This window comes from Chroicocephalus ridibundus, chromosome 22, assembly GCF_963924245.1.
Source record: "Chroicocephalus ridibundus chromosome 22, bChrRid1.1, whole genome shotgun sequence".
In the NCBI taxonomy this organism is placed as follows: Eukaryota; Metazoa; Chordata; class Aves; order Charadriiformes; family Laridae; genus Chroicocephalus; species Chroicocephalus ridibundus.
Window position 1 is genome coordinate 4,983,785 of NC_086305.1, and position 22,995 is coordinate 5,006,779.

Below are 22,995 nucleotides of genomic sequence, written 5' to 3' on the forward strand. Positions count from 1 at the left end.
CCTAAAAATCCCCCCTATGCTGTGTTATACAAACCTCCCTCTGCTCCCCCCCCCTCCCCGCCCCTCGCCTGTCCCGCTCCCCCCTCCCCCCCACCCCCCCCGCCCCCTTCCCCGCCCCGGACTCACACGTCCAGCAAAAAACCTTTAGATTAATTAAGGAATGGTTATTTAACAAGACGATAAAAATGCACACAGCTTTGGAGATGCAGGGGAGTCGGATGTCCTGGCGATGGCGCAGGTGAACTCCACCGATTCCAACCGTCCTGGTGAAGGGCAGCAGAGACCAGCGAGCTGTGGATCCCGGCTGCCTGGATTAAGACACTTTCCTTACTTCAGACTCCAGTTCAGGGTCAGGCTTTGAGTGGGGTCGTTTTCCAACCAAAAAGCAGCTCAATGGTTTGGTTTTTTTTTTTTGTTTTGTTTGCGTTTTGTTTTTTTTTTTTTTCTTTCTTTTTCTCTTGTTTTAACGATTAATTTGGAATAGGAAAGTCAAAGGAGAACAGGGAGGAAGGGAGATGAGGTGGGAGAGGACGTTCTTTCTCCCCCTCCTCCAGTTTAATAAGCACCAGAGTATTCAAGTCTGTCCATTCTGAGATTCAGAGCTGCTTCCGCAGTCAGCAGGCAGAAACTAAACCTTTCTCGTAAGAGCAGCGTCGTTTTGGCTGGGGTCCCTCATCATCATCATCTTCTTCCTCATCTTCCTCCTCCTCTTCCTCCGACGACGAGCTGTCCAGTGTTAAATCCACGACATCAGCAGTGGCCTTGCCGTTCTCCCCATTACTGTTAGGAGTGGGCAACAGCCCGTTCACATCTGAAGAACCTGAGAGAGGTGGGGGAAGAGAAGGGATTCATTAAGCCACTTCAGGCCCAGTTTAGGGGCCTCTCATGGCTGCGTGGCGCTCGGCGAAGGGGTGCAGGAAACAAACACCGTTCAAGCAGCCGCCTAAAATAAGAGCAGATTCATCAACGACCTGGCTGAGGGGACAGAGCGTACCCACGGCAAGTTTGCCAGTGACACAAAGCTGGCTGACACACCAAAAGGCTGTGCCGCCATCCAGCAAGACCTGGACAGGCAGAAAGGAACCTAAGGAAGTTCAACAAGGGCAAGCGTAGGGTCCTGCACCTCGGGAGGAACAACCCCCTGCACCAGTACAGGTTAGGGGTTGATCTGCTGGAAAACAGCTCTGCAGAGAGGGACCTGGGAGTCCTGGTGGACAACAGGATGCCCACGAGCCAGCAATGTGCCCTGGTGGCCAAAAAGGCCAATGGTCTCCTGTGGGGCATTAAGAAGAGTGTGGCCAGCAGGTGGAGGGAGGTCATCCTCCCCCTCTGCTCTGCCCTGGGGAGGCCACAGCTGGAGCGCTGGGTCCAGTTCTGGGCTCCCCGGTTCAAGAAAGACAAGGAACTGCTGGAGAGAGTCCAGCGGAGCTACGAAGATGATGAGGGGCCTGGAGCACCTCTGTGCTGAGGAAAGGCTGAGAGCCCTGGGGCTTGTTGAGCCTGGAGAAGAGCAGACTGAGAGGGGATCTCATCAATGCTCAGCAAGAGCTAAAGGGCAGGTGGCAAAAGGATGGGGCCAGGCTCTTCTCAGTAGCGCCCGGCGACAGGACAAGGGGCAACGGGCACAAACTGGAACATCGGAAATTCTGTCTCAACCTGAAGAAAAACTTATTTCCTTTAAGGGTGGCAGAGCCCTGGCACAGGCTGCCCAGAGAGGTGGGGGAGTCTCTGTCTCTGGAGACATTCCAACCCCACCTGGACGCGTTCCTGTGCCACCTGCTCTGGGTGACCCTGCTCTGGGGCAGGGGGTTGGAGGAGATGATCTCCAGAGGTCCCTGCCAACCCCAAAATTCTGTGATTGTGTGACCCCACCATGGCCCACACTGGCTCGCTGCCCCCCCGACCTGTACGGCCTCCATCGCCCCTCTCCACGGTCTGAGGTGGTCTCCAGGCCCTGGTGACCTGTGATTCCAGGATGCCACAAACCTGATGCTCTCTCCAGGGTCAGGACTTGCCACAGTGCCCAATGGCACCTGCCTGAGATGGCAGGGACTGCCTTGGCCAAAGCAAGACTACACAAACGTACACAACTACGCTGCCAGCCCTGTCAGCAGACACCACCACTGCTAGAGGGACCCGACCTTGCACAGGCTGCCCAACAGACAGCCCTTCTGGTCAAAATCCTCTTTTCCTATAAAAAACATACAGTGCTGTTCCGGGCTGGTTTTGCCAATGATATTTCAGGGGTTGTTGCAGAGATGCATCTACTGACAAACTTGTTCAATGACATTCTGGCAACAACCCAGCTTTGCTGAGTAACCCCATTTGGGCCGGGCCCTTCTCCGCAGGGATGCGATGCGCCCTGGTGATGCCCTTCATTTCTGGAGAGGCTGAAAACGGAGGGGCTATCCAGAGGAAGCTTGCCGAGAGACAAACTCACGTTAAGGCATCACACAGCTTTTCCCAAGCCAGTTGGGGAACTCTACTTTTGCAATTTGTGCGCATTTCCTACAGTAATTTAAAGTCTTTAGCCCCAGAGACACTCACCTAGAACTAATATTGGACACTGAGGGCTGCAGCTCCGCTCTTTCTCAGCTCTGATGGGACACCAGGAGCCATCCACCAGATACTCTATTTCATCCGCATCTTCACATTCTGTCAGGATCTTTGACAGGAGCCTGGACAGGAGAAAAGATGCCATCTATTAAGCTCGAGGCAATCAGCAGAACGCATTTAGTGATGGGCCATCAACCTGGATCTTCACCTTAAACAGCCCTGAATTTAAAAGAAATTTGGTGTTAGCAGGCTGCCAAACAGACAGCCCTTGCAGTCAAGGGCTTGTTTTATTTCCCATAAAACAAGTACAGGTTCTGACAGTGCAAACCATCCCCGTCCTTTCTGACAACGTACCTAAACCATGAACTAACATTTTAATTACGTGCAATTAGAAGACAGTCTTGCCTCTTCACCCAGTTTCCCAAGCCTGTGGTACTGCTTCCAGACAGACGTCTGATGCCCCATCTAGAGCTGTGTCAGGGTTGGTGCAGGTACATTCACACCAAGGCATTAGCCAAAGACGAAATACCCATTGACAATAGGAAATAAGCAATCCAACAAGCAGCACTTGACTTCCTTCCTATTTTTATTTCCCGAAGCCTCCACAGTAGCCACCAAAACAATGTAAGCAGCCTCCTGCAACAGAAAAACCCCACGTTCACCACTGAAAATACACCCAGCATAGACACCTCGATGTCAGCCATCTCTCGTTGCAGAGACACTAGCCAGGATGAGGCCCCGCTTTCGCTCATTGTGCCTCAGAAACTGAGTACTTGCTTTATCCTGCTATGCCCCACCATTTGCCCGGGATGTTTATTTGGACACACTATTGGAACCACTGTTCTGCAAGGCCTCATTCACTTCTGGACTTGAGCATTTTCCTTGAGTATAAAGGACAGCTAATAGCAAAAATCTTCCAAGCTCAAGAAAACTATTTGTGGCACACTAGAGGGAGAAAGTTTCTGCTTTCTCCCCGCTCACGTAGGAAATGCATTTCCACAGACACTCCTGTCATCCAGCAGGGCAACCACCAAGGTTGCAATTCCAAAAAAGCTGACAAGGCCCAGAGGATCTTAGACTCGACCAACCAACTCCCTCCTCAGGAGCCTACGCCCCTTTTTTGGCTAACAACATCCAGCTGGGACTGCCAGGTTCCCTGCAGCTTACTTTAGGGAGGTCTGAAGACTACCTCAATCCAACCGAACCGGCACTGAAACCCACTCTTGAGCGCTGCAGAGCAGGGAAAAAGACATCTGCAGAGCCTTCACCAGTGATGACCTCCACCTCCTCCTCATCCAGGAAGGGCACCGCATTGCTGACCTGTGGAGGTACCACGATCCAACCCCCCCGTATCTTCCCCTTCAGTCTCAGCAGCCTTGTTACAGATCTCAAAGGAACTGGATTTTCCTGTTGGTGTTGGCCAGAGGACAAAGCAAACAGGTTATCTATGCCTAGGCTGCTTCAGACTGTCTAAAAAGCCACAACTCCTGGATCAAATCAGTACCTACAAACGCAGCAACACTCAGAATATTATCAGCCTGGCCCTGGGAATATACCGCCCAGGCTGAGACTCGTCTGCTCACTTCACCGCCTCTTGTGCCAAGGGAGTTGGATGCACCTGAACAGTTTCTCTCTAAACTCTCCCTACTTTTGAGGGAATCTGCATTAGAGGCCAATTATACAAGCCATGAGGGTGGAGATCGTTTTCCAGAAGCCAAGAACCAGGCATCTTGCTCCACCAGTCCTCAGGGCTGCTCTCAGCTTGGCTAGCACCACTACGGATGTCAGTGGTCCCAGCCCATAAAACAGGCTCCTTGCGTTTTGAGGCAACAAAGATCCTTCGGGGGGCGTGGGTGGAGATTACTGTTCACATTAATTCACTCATTCCTTCCTTTACTCCTGGAAAACAGCCAGGCAATTTATTGTGCTCTTCTCTGGAGATAGCCTCTGGAATCCGTATTTCTGGAGCTGACAAGCAGTTCTCCGGTTTGCCTCAGGTGGCCCCTGCTGACAGCCCAGCTTGTTCTGCAGTTTGCACACGGGACTCCGTCCACCAGGTGTGCAACAAGGAGGGGGACATCTCCTATTTGAAAGTAACCCTCTTGGCACACAGCTGCGTTTTGAAGCTTTGCAACCTCACTCAGATATAACAAGCATCACCTCCACTGCTGAACTGTAGTGCTCCAGCTCTCCCAGCTTATGGTGAGCCCTCTGCTCTTCGGTAAAACGACAGAGCACACTAACTCGAGTCCAGACGTATGGGAAACGCCATTCCCAGATGGACCGAAAACCAGATGCCAAGCTGAGTGCTAAGTCTAAAGCAACCTTTCCCCAATTCATGTCCAGAAAACTCTTGGCAGGGCTCGGGCCATGCACTTCTTGCCTCACCCTTTTCCAAATGCTGTTTGGAATTTACTTTAATTCCCTCCTGTGCTTTTCCAGCACCACTCCAGCTACGGCACATAAAATGAGACAGTAGAAGAAGAACATCCCTCACGCAGAAGAGACAGGGGCTGCCTCACTGGGAATATTGAAAACAGGGATGCTGGCGTGGCTCTGTCCTTCTGGCCCACTATGGGGCAGGCAACAGCCCCTGTACGGCAAACAGACCCAAATGCATGGATGGGGCAAAACTGCGTGGTCTGCCCTTCACAAACCCACTCTAGAAGTGCTGTACCAACCAGTTCCCTCCCAGCATACTCCATTTGCCTGACAAGTGCACTGGTGTCCTCTCCCACACCACAGGGGCTTGGTGACCCCCAGCAGGGAGCCCCCTGGGCCCTCTGAGCACCCCCAAGGTCCTGCTGCGCAGGCTCAGCCTGCTAGCAGGGATCAACCACCACTGGGTGTCCCCAGAGGAACCATGGAGAGGAGGCCCAGGTAGATCCACAAAACATCCAACTCGGACAGTGTTTCCAAATCATTTTAATCCTGTTCCTGCAGTGAGCAGTTTGAACCTCCTGCTTTTTCCCCCCCTATAGGCATGCAAAACACAGAAAGAGCTCCTACTGAGGCATCCTTCCCATCCCTGGCACCCAGGTACTCACAATGGCCATAGAAATTGTACTGGAACAGTCACACAGACTGTACAAAAAAATCTTTCCAAATACTGCATTTGTACCTCCATCTCAGGGGCTATATGTTGCATGATGTTCGGTTTAATAGCTGGCAGAGAAGATCCCCCAATCACATGTACAGCATGCCAAGAATCACTTGTAAGCTGATGAGGACCTCACATCGACAAGAAAACAGGAAGGTATTTCCTATCAAAAATCACCTTATTGGGTGCTTATAAAGTGGTTTATTCCAGGCAGCATGATATCGGTCAACCAAGGCGGCTAGTTGTGCAGGTTCATCAGCCTGATGAAAAGAGTGAGGTAGTAAATGCTTGATTCCAAAACACTGTAGTGTAATCCAAAAATTAAGAACGGCAGACAAACAGTCAAGCCTTGCTCTAACACACTGAGACAATTAAGTCAGAATATTATGCAGCAGCAGAATAAGCTTCCAACTTTGTTTTGAGGCATACTTCAATCAGATGCACAGACCAAAAGACAAGCTGCCGCACCCAGCGGAGAAAAGAAAGGAGCTGAGAATAGAGCAGCGTATGTACTCACCCATCAATTATTAGCTGGTCGTAGGGTGCTGGTTTGTCACACACAGGGCACATCCATGTGGGCTTCTTCTCATTCATCTGTAGGTAGAAGACTGCATCAAAGCACTGCAGATGTGCACAGGTCTCCGCCCGGCACGGGACAGACAGCCGCATCTTCACTAGCTGTTGAACCAAAGAGCAGAAGATCAGCGATAAAACCCACCCAAGCAATCACCAGACACTTCTCCTAAGCAAAAAGGTTCGTTAGCTTTCCTAAGCAAAAAGGTTCATTAGCTTGCAAAGCTGGTCTGGCAGGAGAATAGGGTTTCACGACAAAAACAGACTAAAACATATTGCTGAGACTTACCGGACAGATAAGAGAGACACGAACACCTGTAGTGGCAATTTCACTGTCTGGATCCAAGCGTAGCTTCTCTTTTACTGCAGTAAGAGTAGAGAGCACAAAATTTAACAGATGCAAGCTTAAACCTTGGAAACAACACGTAGGCACAGGTCAAGCAGCTCACCGACAGCTCTTGGCTGCGTACGAGTCATTTTCCCCACAGATGACAACCTCTGCCAGTCAGGGACAGAGGCCACAGGAGGCAGAAAGCTGTTGTATTGGACCAGGCTTGAGAAACCTGCAGAGCTCAGTAGAGACGCTGCTTGGCTAGCCAAAAACCCTGTGCATGAGCAGGCAGCTCATGGTCTACGGGCCAGCTGGAGTATTTATTGGCTGAGGAAGCTCACATTTTCTTACCGATCCCCCTTCCCAATGACCCAGGTCTCCCAGCCAAACGGCACGTGCTGCCTCTCATCCAGGCAGAGCAAATGAAGGAGACTGAGTGGACTTAGGTGTTGGGATGAGGACAACCAGCTGCATGTTATCTGCTAGCTACACTGTTAATGCTCTCTTAGCAACCCTTCCACCTCTTATTTACAAACTATGGGCTGGGCTGCTGGGGTACATACAGGAAATCACACCGCTGACCAGCTTCGTCACGTTAATATTACACCAAGTCAGCCAACTAGGAGTTAACTTTGTCCCCCTTCGGAGGGGACTGACACCCCCACATACCTGGACTTCCCACAGGGAGGGAAAGAGTGGCCAGACAGAGCTCTAGCACATGGCAAGACTTCTGGAAAGAAGTCAGTTTAGTCTTATCTGGTCATTAGCATAAACACGATAGATTTCATTCCCTTCCGAGATCAGTGGCAAGAGGACGGGGTTAACTGCCTCCCCCTGCCCCTTGAAATTCAGAGAAAGTCCCCCCACAAGTGAGCAAACAGGGGATACCACCAAATTGACAGGGAAGCACATCCTATCATTGCCCCATCAAATAAACAAGCCTCCTCTTAGCGCTACTGGGCTGTAACTCTTCAGTTTATATGCCGGCCAGCTCATTTATTCCAGCAGACTGTTTCACAGGAACCGCAACCAGACCCAGAGGTACCAGGGCAGATGGCTCAAAGAGCAGGGCAGCCATGCAAAAACAGTCACAAGCAGCGATCCAGCATATATTTGGAAAGAAACAGACATTAGGAAAAGAGGTGGAGAATCCTGCCCCTGCTGCTGCGTCCTGAAAGGAAAACCCAGAGGACCTGCAGGCAAATCAAAAAGAGCAGTAGACGGGCAGGTCCCACACGTGCAGGTCCCACACCAAGGTGCAGAATCAACACAGAAAATTAGCTTTAAACTACTATACAAGTCCTAAAGAGTAGCTGCTGCTATCACTGCTGTCTGAAAAGGCCTTTGACACTTCCATCACCATTTTTCTTTGGAGCAAGTCAACCATTTATTTTGACCTTTTCAGATCATAACAAGATGTCTCCAGACAATGAGGCTACATGCAGTTTTGCAACACACAGCTCTAATTAGAGAGTGACTTCTCAGATGTGAAATTCCCACAAGATTGTTGTTGGTGTTGTTTTCTTCACATTAGGAGACTTTTCATCCAAGCTTAATTTTTCGTAAAAGTTCTTTGTAAGAGCATTCTCCAGGCATCAATTACTATGATTCATGGGAAGGAGAAACAGGCATTTTCTAGGACCTCCTGATTAGAATCAAGCTGTCTTACGACAGCTTTTGGATCCACAGCCATGTATGTAAGCATCTCTGTTTTCAGACAATGTCCCTATACTAAAGTCAACAGAAGCATATACAAAAGATGAGTCAGCCCCAAGACGCGACCAAAGTCAAAGGGTAGCTTTAGTGAGTGCTGAGGGATATTGCCATGAACGCGATACGGAACCATTTGCAGAACAGACCAGAGCTATAAAAGCAAAGTTTACAAGCTGCTTGTGCGTGCCAGTTTCAGACGTCCAAACAACCTCCAAGCAGTAACAGGCCAAAGGAACTGAAACAAGACCATGCTCCTATTTGCTTAAATTTAAAGTCACCAAATGCAGCCCATCTCTGCCCCGAAGTCCAGCCAAAGCCGTTAGTTATTTAACTCAGTAGAACCGGAGGTATGCACTTGTTACTGAGTGGAAAAGGCAAGAAAGCTGCTTTCAGAACTGCCCAAACCATGACAAGAACCTCTTCCTGCCACTCTCGGATCGAGAGGCCATCCTGCAAGCACTCGTTTAAAGGGAACAGCACGTACTGCTAAGATGGGTTTCAAGAAGTGTGAAGGGTCTGAGGAGAATGAGAGGATCCTCTGCAGTTTAGGACAACTCAAAAGCCAGCCTCTGCTCAATTCATTTAAGGTTCTGGTGAAGAGCAAAAAAGGGAGCACAGACAGTGCCTCGGGCTTCAGAGAATGGTGGATATTTAAGAAATGGGAATTTTCATTTCTTAGGTCAATAACTAAGTGCTGGCTGTCAGAGTGGTCTAATAGGATCAAGACTGCCATGGACACTATTTGGTGTGGCACACAGCTCTAGAAGTGTTCAGCATCTGCTGCAGAAACGCTGCATTTAAGATGAAGATCCAAAATTTGCCAAAGCCGCAGCACGTCCCACAATGCGCATTAGGCATCTGAAGACTGGACATGCCTGAAATCATCATCTCCCTTATGAACTACCATCTGTCTTCAGGATTATATTTATTATACTCGTAAGAGGTGTCCATGATCTGAATAGTATGTTTTAAAGACCATTACAATCCACGGTTAGTTCTATGCAGAACTAAATCGTAAGAATGCTCTCTCCAGTAACATTAAACAACTGGAAATCCTCCAGAGTCTCATGAGCTGCAAGTCAGATTCTACCTTGGAAAGGTCATTTCCCCTCGTTTTCAATAATGTTTTGCATTTGCCTCATACCATGATGATTTACCTGATTGGTCTAGGATAAGCATCTCTCGGGATCATCTCTTCTCTGAAGCTCTCAACGCATATGATAGTGCTGGTGGTGAAATCCCACTGCCAGCCCCCAGGATTCCCAGGGGGGTTGGGGCAGCAGGACATTTTCACCAGGATCCCTTGCTCCAGAAATCTCCTTTGGAAATAGTGCGGGTCAAGGCCGAGGTGCTGTGGTAATGTTCGTCAGCTCATAATTACTCAGGTGAAGGCATGAAGCCATTTGCGCCGCAACGACACTGGGCCTCAGCGGCACTCGCCACGATACGACCTGGGGACAAATTCTAAATCCAACTAAAGTGATTCAGAGCTTCTGCAGAGCCACGAGAAACACGCGCTGCAGAAGCGCTGCACTTGCACACAGGCTGGGGGCAATTTCACACAACTGACATACAGCTTAGCAAGTCTGTTCAAATAAAAAAAGTGTTTCGATACAAATGCAGGAAAGAAATTGTATAAAACTTGGCAGCTGTTCCCGAGCGCATTTCGAGCAGCCCGGCTGGTAGGAATGCTGCAGTCTGACAGGCACACAGCGGACCTCCCCACGCCACTGCGGACGCAGCTGTACTCACCAAGCGCTTTGCAGAGTTCTGGATGTTTGACCCCAATGGTTTTCAACCTCTGCAGCAGTTCTGCCGAGGTCATCTGTCGCACCAAGTACAGCCCCACGGAATAACTCTGGTGAGAGAAGGAAGGGAAGGAATGAGCGAGGCTGCTCTCCTGCACTCGTTTGCGCAGTTCTCTGTGATCTCCTTCGGCACATACCTTCCCGTAATTCCCCCAGGTAACGGTGATGCGATTGGTCGCTGCAGACAAGTACATGAAATGGGTGAGGTTGATGGGACGACAGGGTCTTTTAGGTTCCACTCCAGGTTTGTTTGATGGATAGTAGCCCTAAGGCGGAAAGATTAAATAAATACATTTTTTTTTTACTGAAGATGTTTCTACGTAGGTACATCTATTCATCAGCTTCACTAAATTCTACTCACTCACAGTTTTCAAAGAGGGGAGTAGAAGGGAGGTGCACAGTCAGACCGAGTGCAAAGTCTTTTTGCAGGAACAGTTTATTAACAACATAGCTAATCCATTACAAAATTAGCTTTAAACTAAGCAGGGTACTTTTATACTCTGGCTTCTTGTCTGCATTCATCAGGAAAACAATTTCTTTCTAAATTACACAAGTACTTCCAAAGTTGCAATGTCAGACCTCCTGGCTGAGCTGACTTACCGGCACCGAGCAGTAATTATGATTCACTTTCACTGCAATGTTCGGAGGGTACTGATCCTCCTGAGGAGAACTAGTGTCTGTGTAACAGATTCTGTAAAGAAACGACATGTATCTCTCAGTATCCCCACGCTGTTTGCATGTTCAAAACCCTCTGCACATCAACAGCTACCAGCAGCCAACCATCACCACACCAACCCATGCTCCCTCGTCTGGCCAAAGCAAAGCCAATTCCGCTTGGCTCTCCCAGATCGGATGCAGGCTCGATACCTGGGCAGCAAAATCCAACACGCTGCTGTTTTCTACTGCAGCACTAACTCAGGCAGTACGTGTAGGAAGAGGTTAGAAAGCAGAGTTTAAGATGCCAGCGTTAGGCATGTGAACAAACCATGGAATCTAATTTATCTTTGTAGCTATGAAAACCACATTGAAAGTTAATACATTTTGGTAGCGCATTCCCTCCTCTCCTGTCCTGCACCTGATGTTAAGTCAACCCCATGCTCAAACATACCTTAGCACAACCTGAACCGATTTCACACCAGGTTGCAATTCCCTAGTAAATTAAAGAAGAAACAGAAGCTTCAGATTAATTATGAAAAAAAACCCCATACCACAACAACAACAAAAGTAAAACAAACAAAAAATAGACGCCCACAACCCAGAAAAACCCCAGAAGAACCAAAATCAGCCAGCCATCACTTTTGCCAGACTCAAGAGTTTTAGTTCTTTTTTTTTTTTTTTCCAATAGATCTTTAAAGAATTACTTTACACAATTTTATTTAAATTCAACAACTCCACCTGCAAATATCAGTGGTCCTATGTTTTTTATTTTATTTTTTTTCCCCTAGTGCACCATCCTACAGTCTTTCTCTGGGTTTTCAAGTCTGTAAAGGGTGAAAGCTATCAATTTGCCTGACATCCTTTTGCTGATTCGTAAGCATTTACAAAAACTAGGTTTTAAGGTCAGGTCTACCTGACAATCTTCTTTCAAGACTCTCTTTGTTCAATTATTCAGCTAAAGCTGTTCATGCAAACCAAGTATTATGGCACCAACAGAACAACCGTTAATATTGCAAACTTCGGTAGTGCTATCTGTAACAGGATTTCAATTGGTATCAGGAAAGGTATCACAGAACAAAGGTATTTTATTAGGAGTCTTTGTACACAGGTGCAAAACATACTCTAATTTCTGCACAGGATGCAAGGCATTAGGTAAGACCCCAAAATTATTCTGGGTTTGCCTCTGAAAGCCTTTCACATTCCAATTCTGTGTTTTAGTATAAATATTTTTATTTTGGGAGTACAAGGGATGGAACCTTGGTTCAGCTGACAGACAGGAGCTGATGCAGCGGTTTGAGATGTGGGGAGCACAGCTGGATGCTACCCACAGGCAGTGGAAGAAGATGGACCTGCGCTGATTGACCATTCTAGACTCTCATTGAAACCCCTGCTACGACATATTTACATTGTGTTACTGACAGGGCAAGTTTTCTCATAAATTTGAATATATGGAGAAAAAAGCGTCGAAAATCAGCTACAACACGTGTAGTCTTTTATCACCCTTAAAGACTTCCGTGGTATATCATTTCCTTTCTGTTAAATCTTCAAACAGCTTGCCCTGCACCGCTTCTGTTGACCTACTGGGTAATTCCAGAAACATCATCTTTCTCCGACTCTACGATCACAGTACGATTTTACCGTAAAGAGAAATATTTAAAGGTTTTATGCTTAGTTTTGGAGGACCTCTCCTGCATCATTGTCCTTTCGTGGCAGCAAGGACCAAGGGAGCGGGTCAGCAAAAGAGGAAGCCTTATGCCTGCATCCACATCTCCTAAGCGTTTCATTGTTTGAATCAAAAAATTGCGTCAGGATAGAGGTCAGGGTAAATCCTAATCGGTGCAAGATGTTTTCTTATGCAGTTACTATAGTATCCTTTACAGCAAGGAAGCTTTCTTTCAGATGCAAACAGTGTTACATGTATAGCTTTTGAACTTTTGATACAAAGAAAAAAAAAATCTGTAAATAGTCACAACACGAGCTCAACAGAGAATTTAGGTCATTGACAATTTCATACTGCTTTTCCTGCCCAAATGTACTATTCGAAGGCAAGATTAGAGGAGCAAAAGTGAAATTTATGGACTTCGACATGTAAAATTGTACCTCCCACCTCCCCGAAAGCTATTTGCTTTACATGAGAAGTAGCCTGTCTGCTAATGTCCTCAAACAAACTGTGTTTCCTTGCAGAGAACAAAAGCTTCCACAGAGAGGGAACACAGAGGAATTCTACAGCTACATTTTCTTGCGCTGTTAATACACAATGAGACGTACTTGGAATTTCTGATCAACTCCACTTGTCTTGGTGTTAAAGCAAAAATGCACGGACTTTCCTGAAGCTTCTCATTACTCTGTGGAACTGAAGAGGAAAAAAAAAAAAAAAAGACTGATCATCAAACTGATAATAACTAGCTCTTCTTACATTGCTAAGCACAAGGTGATTTTTTATCTTCTGAGCTATGTTTACTTCTAAGTCTTGTTTTCTCTCATACAGCTGTACAAGAACTCCAATCATCATTAATTTTGGTAAATCTACCCTTGATTACAGCTTTGCTCATTTATTGCTTGCCTGTTTTGCTAGTTAGCACGCTAACAGTACACAGTGGATTTTGACTTGGGTGGTTTGTTTTTTTTATTTTTCCTCCCCTCAAATAATCAATGAGCCAACAGTCATGTGTTCACACAAGAACAAACCATAAGTGGCGTCAGAGTCTGGAGACTAGAGCTCAAGCATAAGAAGAGATCTATGCATGACATGAAAGCGTGAAACCACCAGACTGATCAGACCAATTCTGGAAAAGAAAGGAAGCAACAGCAAGGATCAGTTTTGATAATAAAAAGGCATCACAAAAAACAGCTGTAAGAGACACAACATGACTTACAAACACATGACCTTGAGGGTGCATTTATAGGCAGGGTGTTACAGCACTCCGCTTGCCGAAACACTTAACTGAGAACCCAGCATTAATTGGCCTTTTATCCATCCACAATTTTAAGATCGAATGCACTTAACATGGCTAAAATTAAGCTTGAGATGTGGAAAACTTATGTTACGACTTCCGCTGAGTACCTTTTATTAAATTCCAACACACTAAATTTTATTGTCAGGACACATTTCCAACTGAAGTCAAGGCCCTGAGCTGGTGAAAGTCGTAGGATAAACACAAAGAACAGGAAGCGATAAAACAGCTTTTATTTTTTTCTTTTTAGCAAGAATTGGATTTTTTTTCCTTTGCAGCACTTCAATTGCTAGTTTATTCAAAGCCAAGATAGCAGAATCCAAGAAGCAGAAAAGCGTGCTTTACTGTCTATGAATAAGAGGAGACGAAGGAAGGATAAAATCTCAGCAGCTCAAAGATTTTGGAAGACACAGCGACAAACTTGATTACCAACTACGGATACTTCCCTTTGTAATTCAGCTTTAAAAATGTAAAAAAGACTTTCAGAAAAAAATAAATAAAATTAAGGTATCTTTATGGACTTTTAACTTAATTCCAGTTTCCATCCAAATGTCTCTAGACCAAAACAACAATCAAGAGGTAAAGCACTTCATAAGGACTGTTATTTTTAGAAAGTGATAAATAAATGATAAGAACAACAAATCATTTTAATATTGTTGCTTAAATAACTGTCTCTAGACACACCGTCCTCCTGATTATTGACCTACACGAAGACAAAGCAAACCTGATTAGGACAACTGAGAAGTTGTTCGTATCTTATTTTGCATTTATTATTAGCTCACCCTTCTTTTATAAAAAATGCTACTTAGTTAACAACTCTCCTCTTTGTGCGTGGAGTAAGAGAAATGAGCAGCAGCAGCACGTGCTCCTCATTTTCTTTATTTCTTACTGTGAAAGACCCTTCTCCGTGCAAGAATCGAGGGGTGCTGCTAAACTGTGCTCACAGAAAGCTGCTGGAGAGTCACACAAAGCACTCCAGTGTTACCTGGACAAAAATGAGCCGAAGGGAAAACAAAAATGAAAAAGATACATACTCAGGATGTGTCCATGCATACCTTGTTGCCAACAGCAATCAGAACTGGATGCTTCGGAGAAAAGTGCAAGAGAATATTGCCCCAAAGACTTTATGCAGACCTGTGTAAAGACCCAGTTCTCCTTCAAAATAAGTCATGTTGCAGGAGATACATTTTTAGGGTACCTAATCAGCTACTCATTTCTTTGCTCAGCAGCCAGAAAAAAAATTTACAGTTTTTTAAAGGCAAATATTTTAAGATAACTGAGTTTCATCCTTTCTCCAGGATAGATGCCTCAGTACACAACTCGGCTCCTTGTAAAACGGCTGCTGGGATCAATTTATTTTAACAGTTGACAATAGCAGGAAATCAATTTTGAAGACTGAGCTCGATCAGCAATCCTCAGAATGAGTCAAGACATAAAACTTCCAAAACCCAAAACGACTTGGCAAACCATATTCAAGAATTTAGCCCAAGTGATTGCAATAGATTCCTATTTTGAGCAGTTCTGCAGTTCTTGATCCGGCAGGTTGGACCATGCCATGCAAAATAAGGACTACGTTGATTTCAGGTTTTAGGGTTTCCCTGCAACAAGGGTTGTTTTGTTTTGTTTTGTTTTTTTTTTAAAAACATAGCATTCCTCACTATTATACTTTTTCAGTCAAACTCTCTAAAGGCATTATATACCCCCAGGAAAGAGAGACCATATTGTCATCACCGTGGCTGGAGATCCCAAAGGCTGGAGATCCCAAGGGCAGATCAGCCAGAGATGAGCTGCGGGCGAGAGGCTTCTGAAGGGCTGAGGAGCCTACTGTGAGTCCTCGTTCACATCCCTGCACCTCCAGAACAGCCCGCCTCAGGGCACAATACAATATATAGGGTTGGGTTTTTTTAGCTCCTTGGCTATTGGAACTACTCTGACTAGACTGAAGGTCATTTGTTCCTGTGGGAGCCTGAGAAGACAAGGCAAGTTGACTGTATGACATCTTTTATTTTTGTAAGCGGTGGAAGCCCTCATTTTAATGCACACCACAGTTTGTTTAGGTGGATATAGCAACAGTTTGAGCACGTGCTTTTGCTGGGATTCCTTGGAGATCGCCCAACGCAGCGGCGTTTGCTCTGCAGCCAGGGGAAGGCAGTTGCCTTTGCCACAAAATCAGTGGCCCTGTTTACAGTGGCTGCAGTCAGGCTTCAGAGGAGGTGGCTGGAGCAGCAGCTTTACTACTCCCATGCGGCCGAAGAGCAATGCCACTGCAGCAAGGCAGGTATTATCAAAAGGACAAAACCAAACAAATCCTGTTTACATTGACAGTGGCAGGACCTCCCAGCCTACATGGCCTTCTGCTCCCACAGCTGCACCGCAAGATCTCCTTTGGCGCGTCTCCAGGAGAAGACCAGAAGCCTCAATATCGACAGCAAGTACGGGCTGTCACAACAAACATTTGGAAAAACAAAAAAATCATTCAGAAATCTTCACAGCCCACCATTACTGTCAAAAACTATATTCACACTGCCTTTGCCCAAAAAGGTGCCAGAGGATAAGTACGCTTATCGGCAAGGTGCTCAGAAACCACAGAGCTCATATAAATACTCTGCTTGTTAGCTACTTAAAATACAATGCAGGAAAGATATTAGTATTCATTCCCTCTAAAAAGGTATCGGATCAATCTTAATTTTAAGCCTTATCTACCCAAGAGAATTGCAGAGATTTCAGTAAATTAGAAGAATTCTTTCATGTTGACATCCTTCGACCAAACCAGAAAGCTGCAGCAGAAGTTGTTCTCATGTAGATAACTCAGATGCTAAACTCAATACTTAAATTGACTGAAATTGTGCACACAGTTACCAAATACGAGATATTAGCTGGTCTGCAATGGACCTAATCTATCTGCTTTTAGCTGAAGCCGCCTTTGACTACAAGTCTAATAGTAATTTGATAGTTCTTCAGGGAATCCACTTGCCTACAGACCAAAGTAGGCATCGCCCACCTCACCTTTGACCTCAAAACAATCATCTCAAAGAGGCAAGAGAGCCTTTTCATTAATAAAGATGCTTCCAACTGAAGTCCAGAACATATAAATTAAGCTTCCCCTACTCCCACCATGGCTATATGCTTAAAATACCTCTTTTGTCGCCTACGGAAATGGGGTACTACAACAGCAGCCTGTTTCTAAATGGATCCAAGATCTTAAATCTCCTTTGGGTACTTCCACGCTACGAGTTTACATGGAATGGGAAATCTGGGAAACAAAGCATGAACTGGTGCAACTTCCATATGGAAAACCACTTCATTTTCCTCAGAGTACTTTGTTTTATTGTCCTTCCACACTAAGCAGAGCCCCACAGGGGCATAACTTCTAACATCAGAAGTTATTCCAGCACCCGGCTGTTCCAGGTAGCAATGGAGAGCTGCTGATATCCGTGCAGTGGTGAAACAATACCAGTTTTACAGAGAAACAAACGCTCCTTTATTCCCATCGGTGTAGGCAGAAGGAATTACAGTTGCAGGTCACCAGGTTGGGAAAATAAAACAAGTGTCTAGAAGATGTCGCTAGGTTTTGCACAGCTGACTGGGACCATGAAGACTGAACATCTGCTCATACCCAGCTACTCGCCACCAATCCCCCGCTGTTAAGTGGAAAACACTCATCAAGAAGAAAAATTAGTCAAATATGCTTTAGGGAACAAGCTGACCCAAGGGAGGTGTCAGCTAACAGAGATGAGATACTAAATTTAATGAGACCTCGGTTCTGATCTGATATAGAAAATTTAATGTCAACTTTTAACAAAATCTGTTAATCAAAGTATATCCAGGCTCTTCTCCTCTCTCTGGATGTTTCCACTGCTCGAAAATTTGTTTTCCTTCAAAAGACTACATTTGCATTCCTGACTAACAAATGCCACCCCACATTTAAGACTGAACTAACCCACTCCCCAAAAAACATTTAAAATATTTTAGCTTTACACTGGCAGTCACCCCTTGACTGTTTTAATGGTCACAGCATTAACATATTTAATGCCTCCAAATGAAGGTGAAAATTACATACAGTCTGACAATTTAGGTTTTTTTTTTTTTTTTTTTTTTTTGCACAATTGTATCTTCATCTGTCTTTTTTTTTCCCCTCCAATCCACATGGAACATCTTTTTCAAAGACAGACCAGCTTCACAAGTTCTAGGTTCATTTAGTAGTGAAGCCTGATGCCACCACATTGACTTTGAGACACCGAGGCTCAGCAGACCGCAATGATATTTCTCCTCTGCATACACAGTCTTTGCTATGAGAACATTATATTTAACATCCGTGACAATACTCTCTGTTTCTCAGAATTAAAATAATGAAAAATCAGACTCCTAGCCCCAGCGTGGGGAAAAAAGCACTTCTTCCAGTCTTCCTAGTTGCCCCTCAAAACACACAGCATCGCACACAAATAACAGTGACAAGCACAAAAAAAGAGAACCAGAAATACTGTTTGATGTGTGTACGACCCTCTTTCATCCATAGGAGGCTTTAGGTCTGTATTTTAAGCACTGAAAAACAGCATTAATGTAGAATATGCCAGCACACTTGCTATGCACAGGTGGGACACCAACACAGAAAGATCTTCATCAATATACTGCCAAATTATGGAGACAGAAGACAGATTATGATTCATAGCAAAAGACTGCAACGTGCAACACAGCAGCATTTCCAAGGAACATTATGAAAGCTACAGCCAAACAAGAGGGGCTTTCAAATTACATCTCAAAGCGGCCACATTCCTGTTTTAAGGCAAGGGAAAAAAACCCCAGATATAAATATTCTTCTCTAAACTCTAAGTATGAGGGGAGAGAAAGGCATCCACCACCATATTAATCACTCTCTCCTCTGTCACGCGACTTTACAGATCCTTGCAAACACTGTCACCTTTTTGACACTTAAACCTGTTTCACTTTTCTCTCCCAGATCAAGTCCATCACAAACGCACCAGCATCTTCAAAACTCACCTAATTCTGTTGGCTTCAACAGTTCATCCAGGGTTGTATAGAAGGGAAGTTTTACCAGCCGAACTTCGGGCTTCGCAACTTTGGGTGGCAACCTTCCCAGTCCGTTAAGGTATTTCCCATAGAGCGCAGGATAGTCAATATTAGTAGTGGAGATAGAAGTCCGAGCAACGGTGCTCCCACGGTCGTACGATGAATGTATGGAGAGTGCCTCGGGAGACCGGTGCTGCTGCGGCTGAGGCTGCGCGACTTCAGAGCTCTTCTTGGCATAGCGAGTCTCATAGAGCTCTTTAATTTTCTTGAAAACTTCAGGGCTGCAGTCAAATTGGACCAATTGCAATGCTCTGGTGACTAGTTCATGTTTAAGTCCGCTTTTACTCCTGCCAACAAAACCCAGCAACATCTGAAGATCTGAGACTCGGAAACTCATCACCATGTTCTAGGGGATAAAAAATTAAAAACGTTCTTACAGTTATAAAAAGGCAAAGTGTCAGTTTGCACTATATTCTATAACTGGAATGCAAAATACTAAAAAATCCCTTATAAGACAGACACCAAACCTTCTGTTCAAATGAGCTGTTATTCACCTAATGAGCATCCCATTTCTTAGGTACTTGTTTGAGCAAAGCAAATACAGAGGAGACCATCAATTGAAATATCACCAAAATGGGAGAAACACCACGATAGTCATCAAATCACTCAAAAGTCACTTGTGATAAATGCTAAGTATCCTCAAGACAGTTTGACTGGAAGCAGGAGTGACCACAAAGGAAAACATCTCAACCAGCAGGCCCCACACATGAAAGAGCACATCAAGTCCTTTAGCACAGAGCCTCGAAACATCCAGACTTCCCAGGCCCCTCTGGGTGAGAGAGCTGCATCAAAAACTTCATCTAAAACATTATTAGAGTGAAGTAAAGAAAGAAAATCAATGTGAACTGGAAGGCAGGTGACATTTAAGTGAACTGGGGATGCTAATCCTTTCGCACTGTATTTCAGGGCACCTGTATATTATCTGCATGGGCAAAAAAAACCCTCCAGAATCCTTCCTACATACACAGGATGTTTAAAAAAATATCATGCATTTTAGACCACAGGAAAAATATTAAAAGACTATTAAACAGAGAACACGTTCCCATGAGAACAATGCCTCCAAACTCTATTTGGGTGCTTTGCCAAGCTCTCCCCCATGATCACAGCCAGCAGCTGCCTTTGCAGTTGCACCAGTATTATCAATTTCAGTGTTCTGATAAACAGTAAAAAAAAAAACCAACAACTATCTTCATCTTCAAAAATTTGCTCTCTTGCTGCTGTGGAAACTCAGAAGGCCTGTAACCGTCAGCAGATTCAAAGACCATGCTGCACTGTATGGCAACTTTCCATCAGACTAAGAACTAGAAATTATTTCTGTTAAAACTACTGCTAGAGGCTGGTGAGACTGATGTTTCAGTTCTTTCTTGTGACAAAGCAGCATTATGAATGTGCAAGACAAACTTATCGAGGTCATGTTTTTTAAAATTCAAGCTGCCCTGAAAATATACGTGACAGGTATGCACATGTATTCACTTGATATCCTTCCTGGTTTGTGGAAAACCCTGGCATTCAAGAAGAAACCCCAGCTGTCTCACAGTAAAAAAAATTATCAAAAAACACAAAACCAAACAGAAGCAGAGTTGGGTGCCCACCCTCTTTTCTCCAACCTATACTCCACTCTTGTTTGTGAATTAAATTATAATAATTTAAAAAAAAAAAAACCACAAAACATAAAAGTCAGATTTTTGTGGAAGTTAACAGTAGTCTTGTAACTTCCTGGAATAAGACACTATGGAGTTATTTATTTATTTTAAATTAAGAAAGCTACTTCTAACTCCAGAACCATTTAACAGATGCTTTTGCACGTGTGGGAATTAGACTATGGAGAAGATGCCATTTTATTTTCTCTTTTTTCATGAAATCTGTCATTTAATCTGGAAGCCCAAAAGGTGTTACACAAATGTCACTGGCTGTAGTTAAAATTTTTAGCAGTTGTAACATGTCCCAAAATACTTTTGATGGGAGCAAAAAGGCAGATAACTTTAAAGAGGAAAGAAACAATGTTTAATTGCCAGAAAGTCAGGATTCAAGAGATCTGGATTCATGTCACTGCTTTGCTAGGTACCACCTGTGTGATCTTGGAGAAATCCGGTTTCTGTGTCTCGGTTTTCTCCAAAATGGAGAGTGTACTGTCCTCTCTGAGGCATTCTGCAAACATGTAATTTATCCTCAACAATAAATATGTCAAGGCAGTATAAGTACTTCAACAGTGTGGCACCAGGGAAGCCACAGGAGACAGGTACTCCTGCACTCACTGCTTCTTCACCACCGGTCACTTGGGACTGCTAGTGTGTAAAGTGGAGTTTGAGCTTCTGTAGTTTACATTTAGAAGGATTTAAGGTCCGGAAATATGACCGGATTTGAGCAGTAATAGAAGAATAAGCTTCAGACAAAGAAAACCCATCACTGAGGCTTGGACCTGCACAAAAGCACGAGCGGTAAAGAGATACCATTAACTACTGAGATTGTTAACACTCAAGTTTATTCCACCCCCTGAGGAAGCCCTGCATATGAGCAGCAAGGAGCCCATCAAACACCTGCTATGGGGGCAACCACGCAACCACAATGCCTTGGAAGCATATCACCTCCCCTGGAGTCCAACACCAAGAAGGGCCCAAGAGCAGGAATAAAGCAGTGCCTCCTAAAACAAGCCTCTCCAAATCGTATTTTTGCAACCATCTAGCCACATCCTCACCGATGATCCTGCAGGCGCTAAACACTCTCTATCTGTTGGCGTTGGTCAATACCACCCTCAGCACCAGCCTCCCCATAACACTGATGGGTGAAGGCCGCTCAAGTGCCACCAGCAGCGGGACATGGAGACGCCCCGACTCCCAGAGAGGTGGTAGTGAACAGGGACCCGGAGAGAAAAGGAGAATCCCACAGCAAAGTGGGGGCCCTTTCCCTGCCGCCAAAGCCCCAACAGGGTGCACAAGACACCTTGGAATCACAACGCCACTTCAGGCACGGTTGCTGTGAAGACATTTCACCTCACAGGGGAGCCCCAGAGGCCGCCCCAGCCTCCCCACCACGGGGAGCCGGGGGCTCTGCCCCAACGCTGGGCAGTCCCTGTCCCACCACCATCCCCCGACCCGCGGCGAGACGGGCAAAGCCGGCCCGATGGCTCGCGGGCCCTCCTCCCGCCGGGCCCGGCTGGACAGCTCCACTCCGCGCCCCACCGGCCGCGGCCCCGAACCGGCCGGAGAGCCCGGGGCAGGCCGCGAAGGGCCGGCCTGGCACGACCGGCCCGGGGCTCCGCAGGGAAGGGGCGAAGGGCCCAGGGAGCAGGGGAAGGAGCTCTGCCGGGCGGCGGGGAGAAGCCACCTGCGCTAATTAATCACCGGGAATTAACTACGGGGGAGGCCCGGCGGCAGGCCCGGGGGCGGGCGGCTCCCCGGGGCTAGGAGCCGGGCTGGGCCGGGCCCGGGGTCCGGCGGGAGCCGCGGCCGGGCCCAGAGGCCGGGGCGGGGCGAGGCAGCCCCTGAGGTAAAAGGGATGTGGGGGGGGGAGGTGAGGGGGGGGGCGGACCCGGGGCGCCGCCCCCCCCGGCTCTCACCGCCGCGGCCTGGGCGAGGACCGCGCCGCCCGCCCGCGGTACCCCCCGCCAGGAGCCGCCTGGCTCTGCCCGACACGTCCCGGGCCCCACCGGCAGGGCGAGGGCACGGCGACACAGCTCACTCACTTTCGCCTCCACCAGCTCCGCCGCCATCTTGGCCTCCAGCGTCCACCGCGCCGGGAGCCGCCGCCGCCGGAGTCACGTGACGCACCCCGCCCCCTCACGGAGGGAGGAGGGGGAGGAGCCGCCGGCGGCGCGCGCGGCCCAATCCACGCGCGCCCTCCGCTCCCCGCCGGCCGCCGTCCGGCCGCGCAGGCGCAGTGGCCCCGCCCCGCCTTGCCTTCCTGGGCGTCTTAAAGGGACAGCGGCCCTCAAAACCGGGGTAGGGGTGAGGGGCAGCCTTAGGGCTGTACCCCGCCGGAGCGGGGCTGGAGGCGACCCTCCGCAACGAACAAGAGGTTGAGGGCGAGCGGGCGGCCAGCCGGCAATGTCCCCTATTCCCCCCACACCGGGAGTGATGTGTGGTTGTTGTGGTTTGGGCCCCCAAAATGGCGGCAGGTGGGTGCCTCAGGCCAGGCCCCGCCGCCGCCGGTCCTGAGGAGTTTTGTCCTGAAAATGGGGGAGAAGCGGATCCGATCGCTTGTGGTTTCACCGGGAGA

The 22,995-nt window shown here is 46.9% G+C and overlaps 1 protein-coding gene across 1 annotated transcript; it reads right to left on the bottom strand.

Moving 5' to 3' along the window:
• Window positions 1–115: 115 nt before the first annotated feature.
• On the bottom strand, window positions 116–22,558 carry PIAS4 (protein inhibitor of activated STAT 4). Its single transcript, XM_063358161.1, has 11 exons — window positions 22,463–22,558; window positions 18,691–19,126; window positions 13,007–13,091; window positions 11,190–11,231; window positions 10,682–10,772; window positions 10,219–10,347; window positions 10,026–10,131; window positions 6,519–6,592; window positions 6,174–6,334; window positions 2,548–2,678; window positions 116–820 (listed from the first exon to the last, which is right to left on the bottom strand). Exons 1-11 carry the CDS (start codon window positions 22,487–22,489, stop codon window positions 615–617), a joined length of 1,488 nt encoding a protein of 495 aa, XP_063214231.1. The 5' UTR covers window positions 22,490–22,558; the 3' UTR covers window positions 116–614.
• Between the last annotated feature and the right edge of the window lie 437 nt (window positions 22,559–22,995).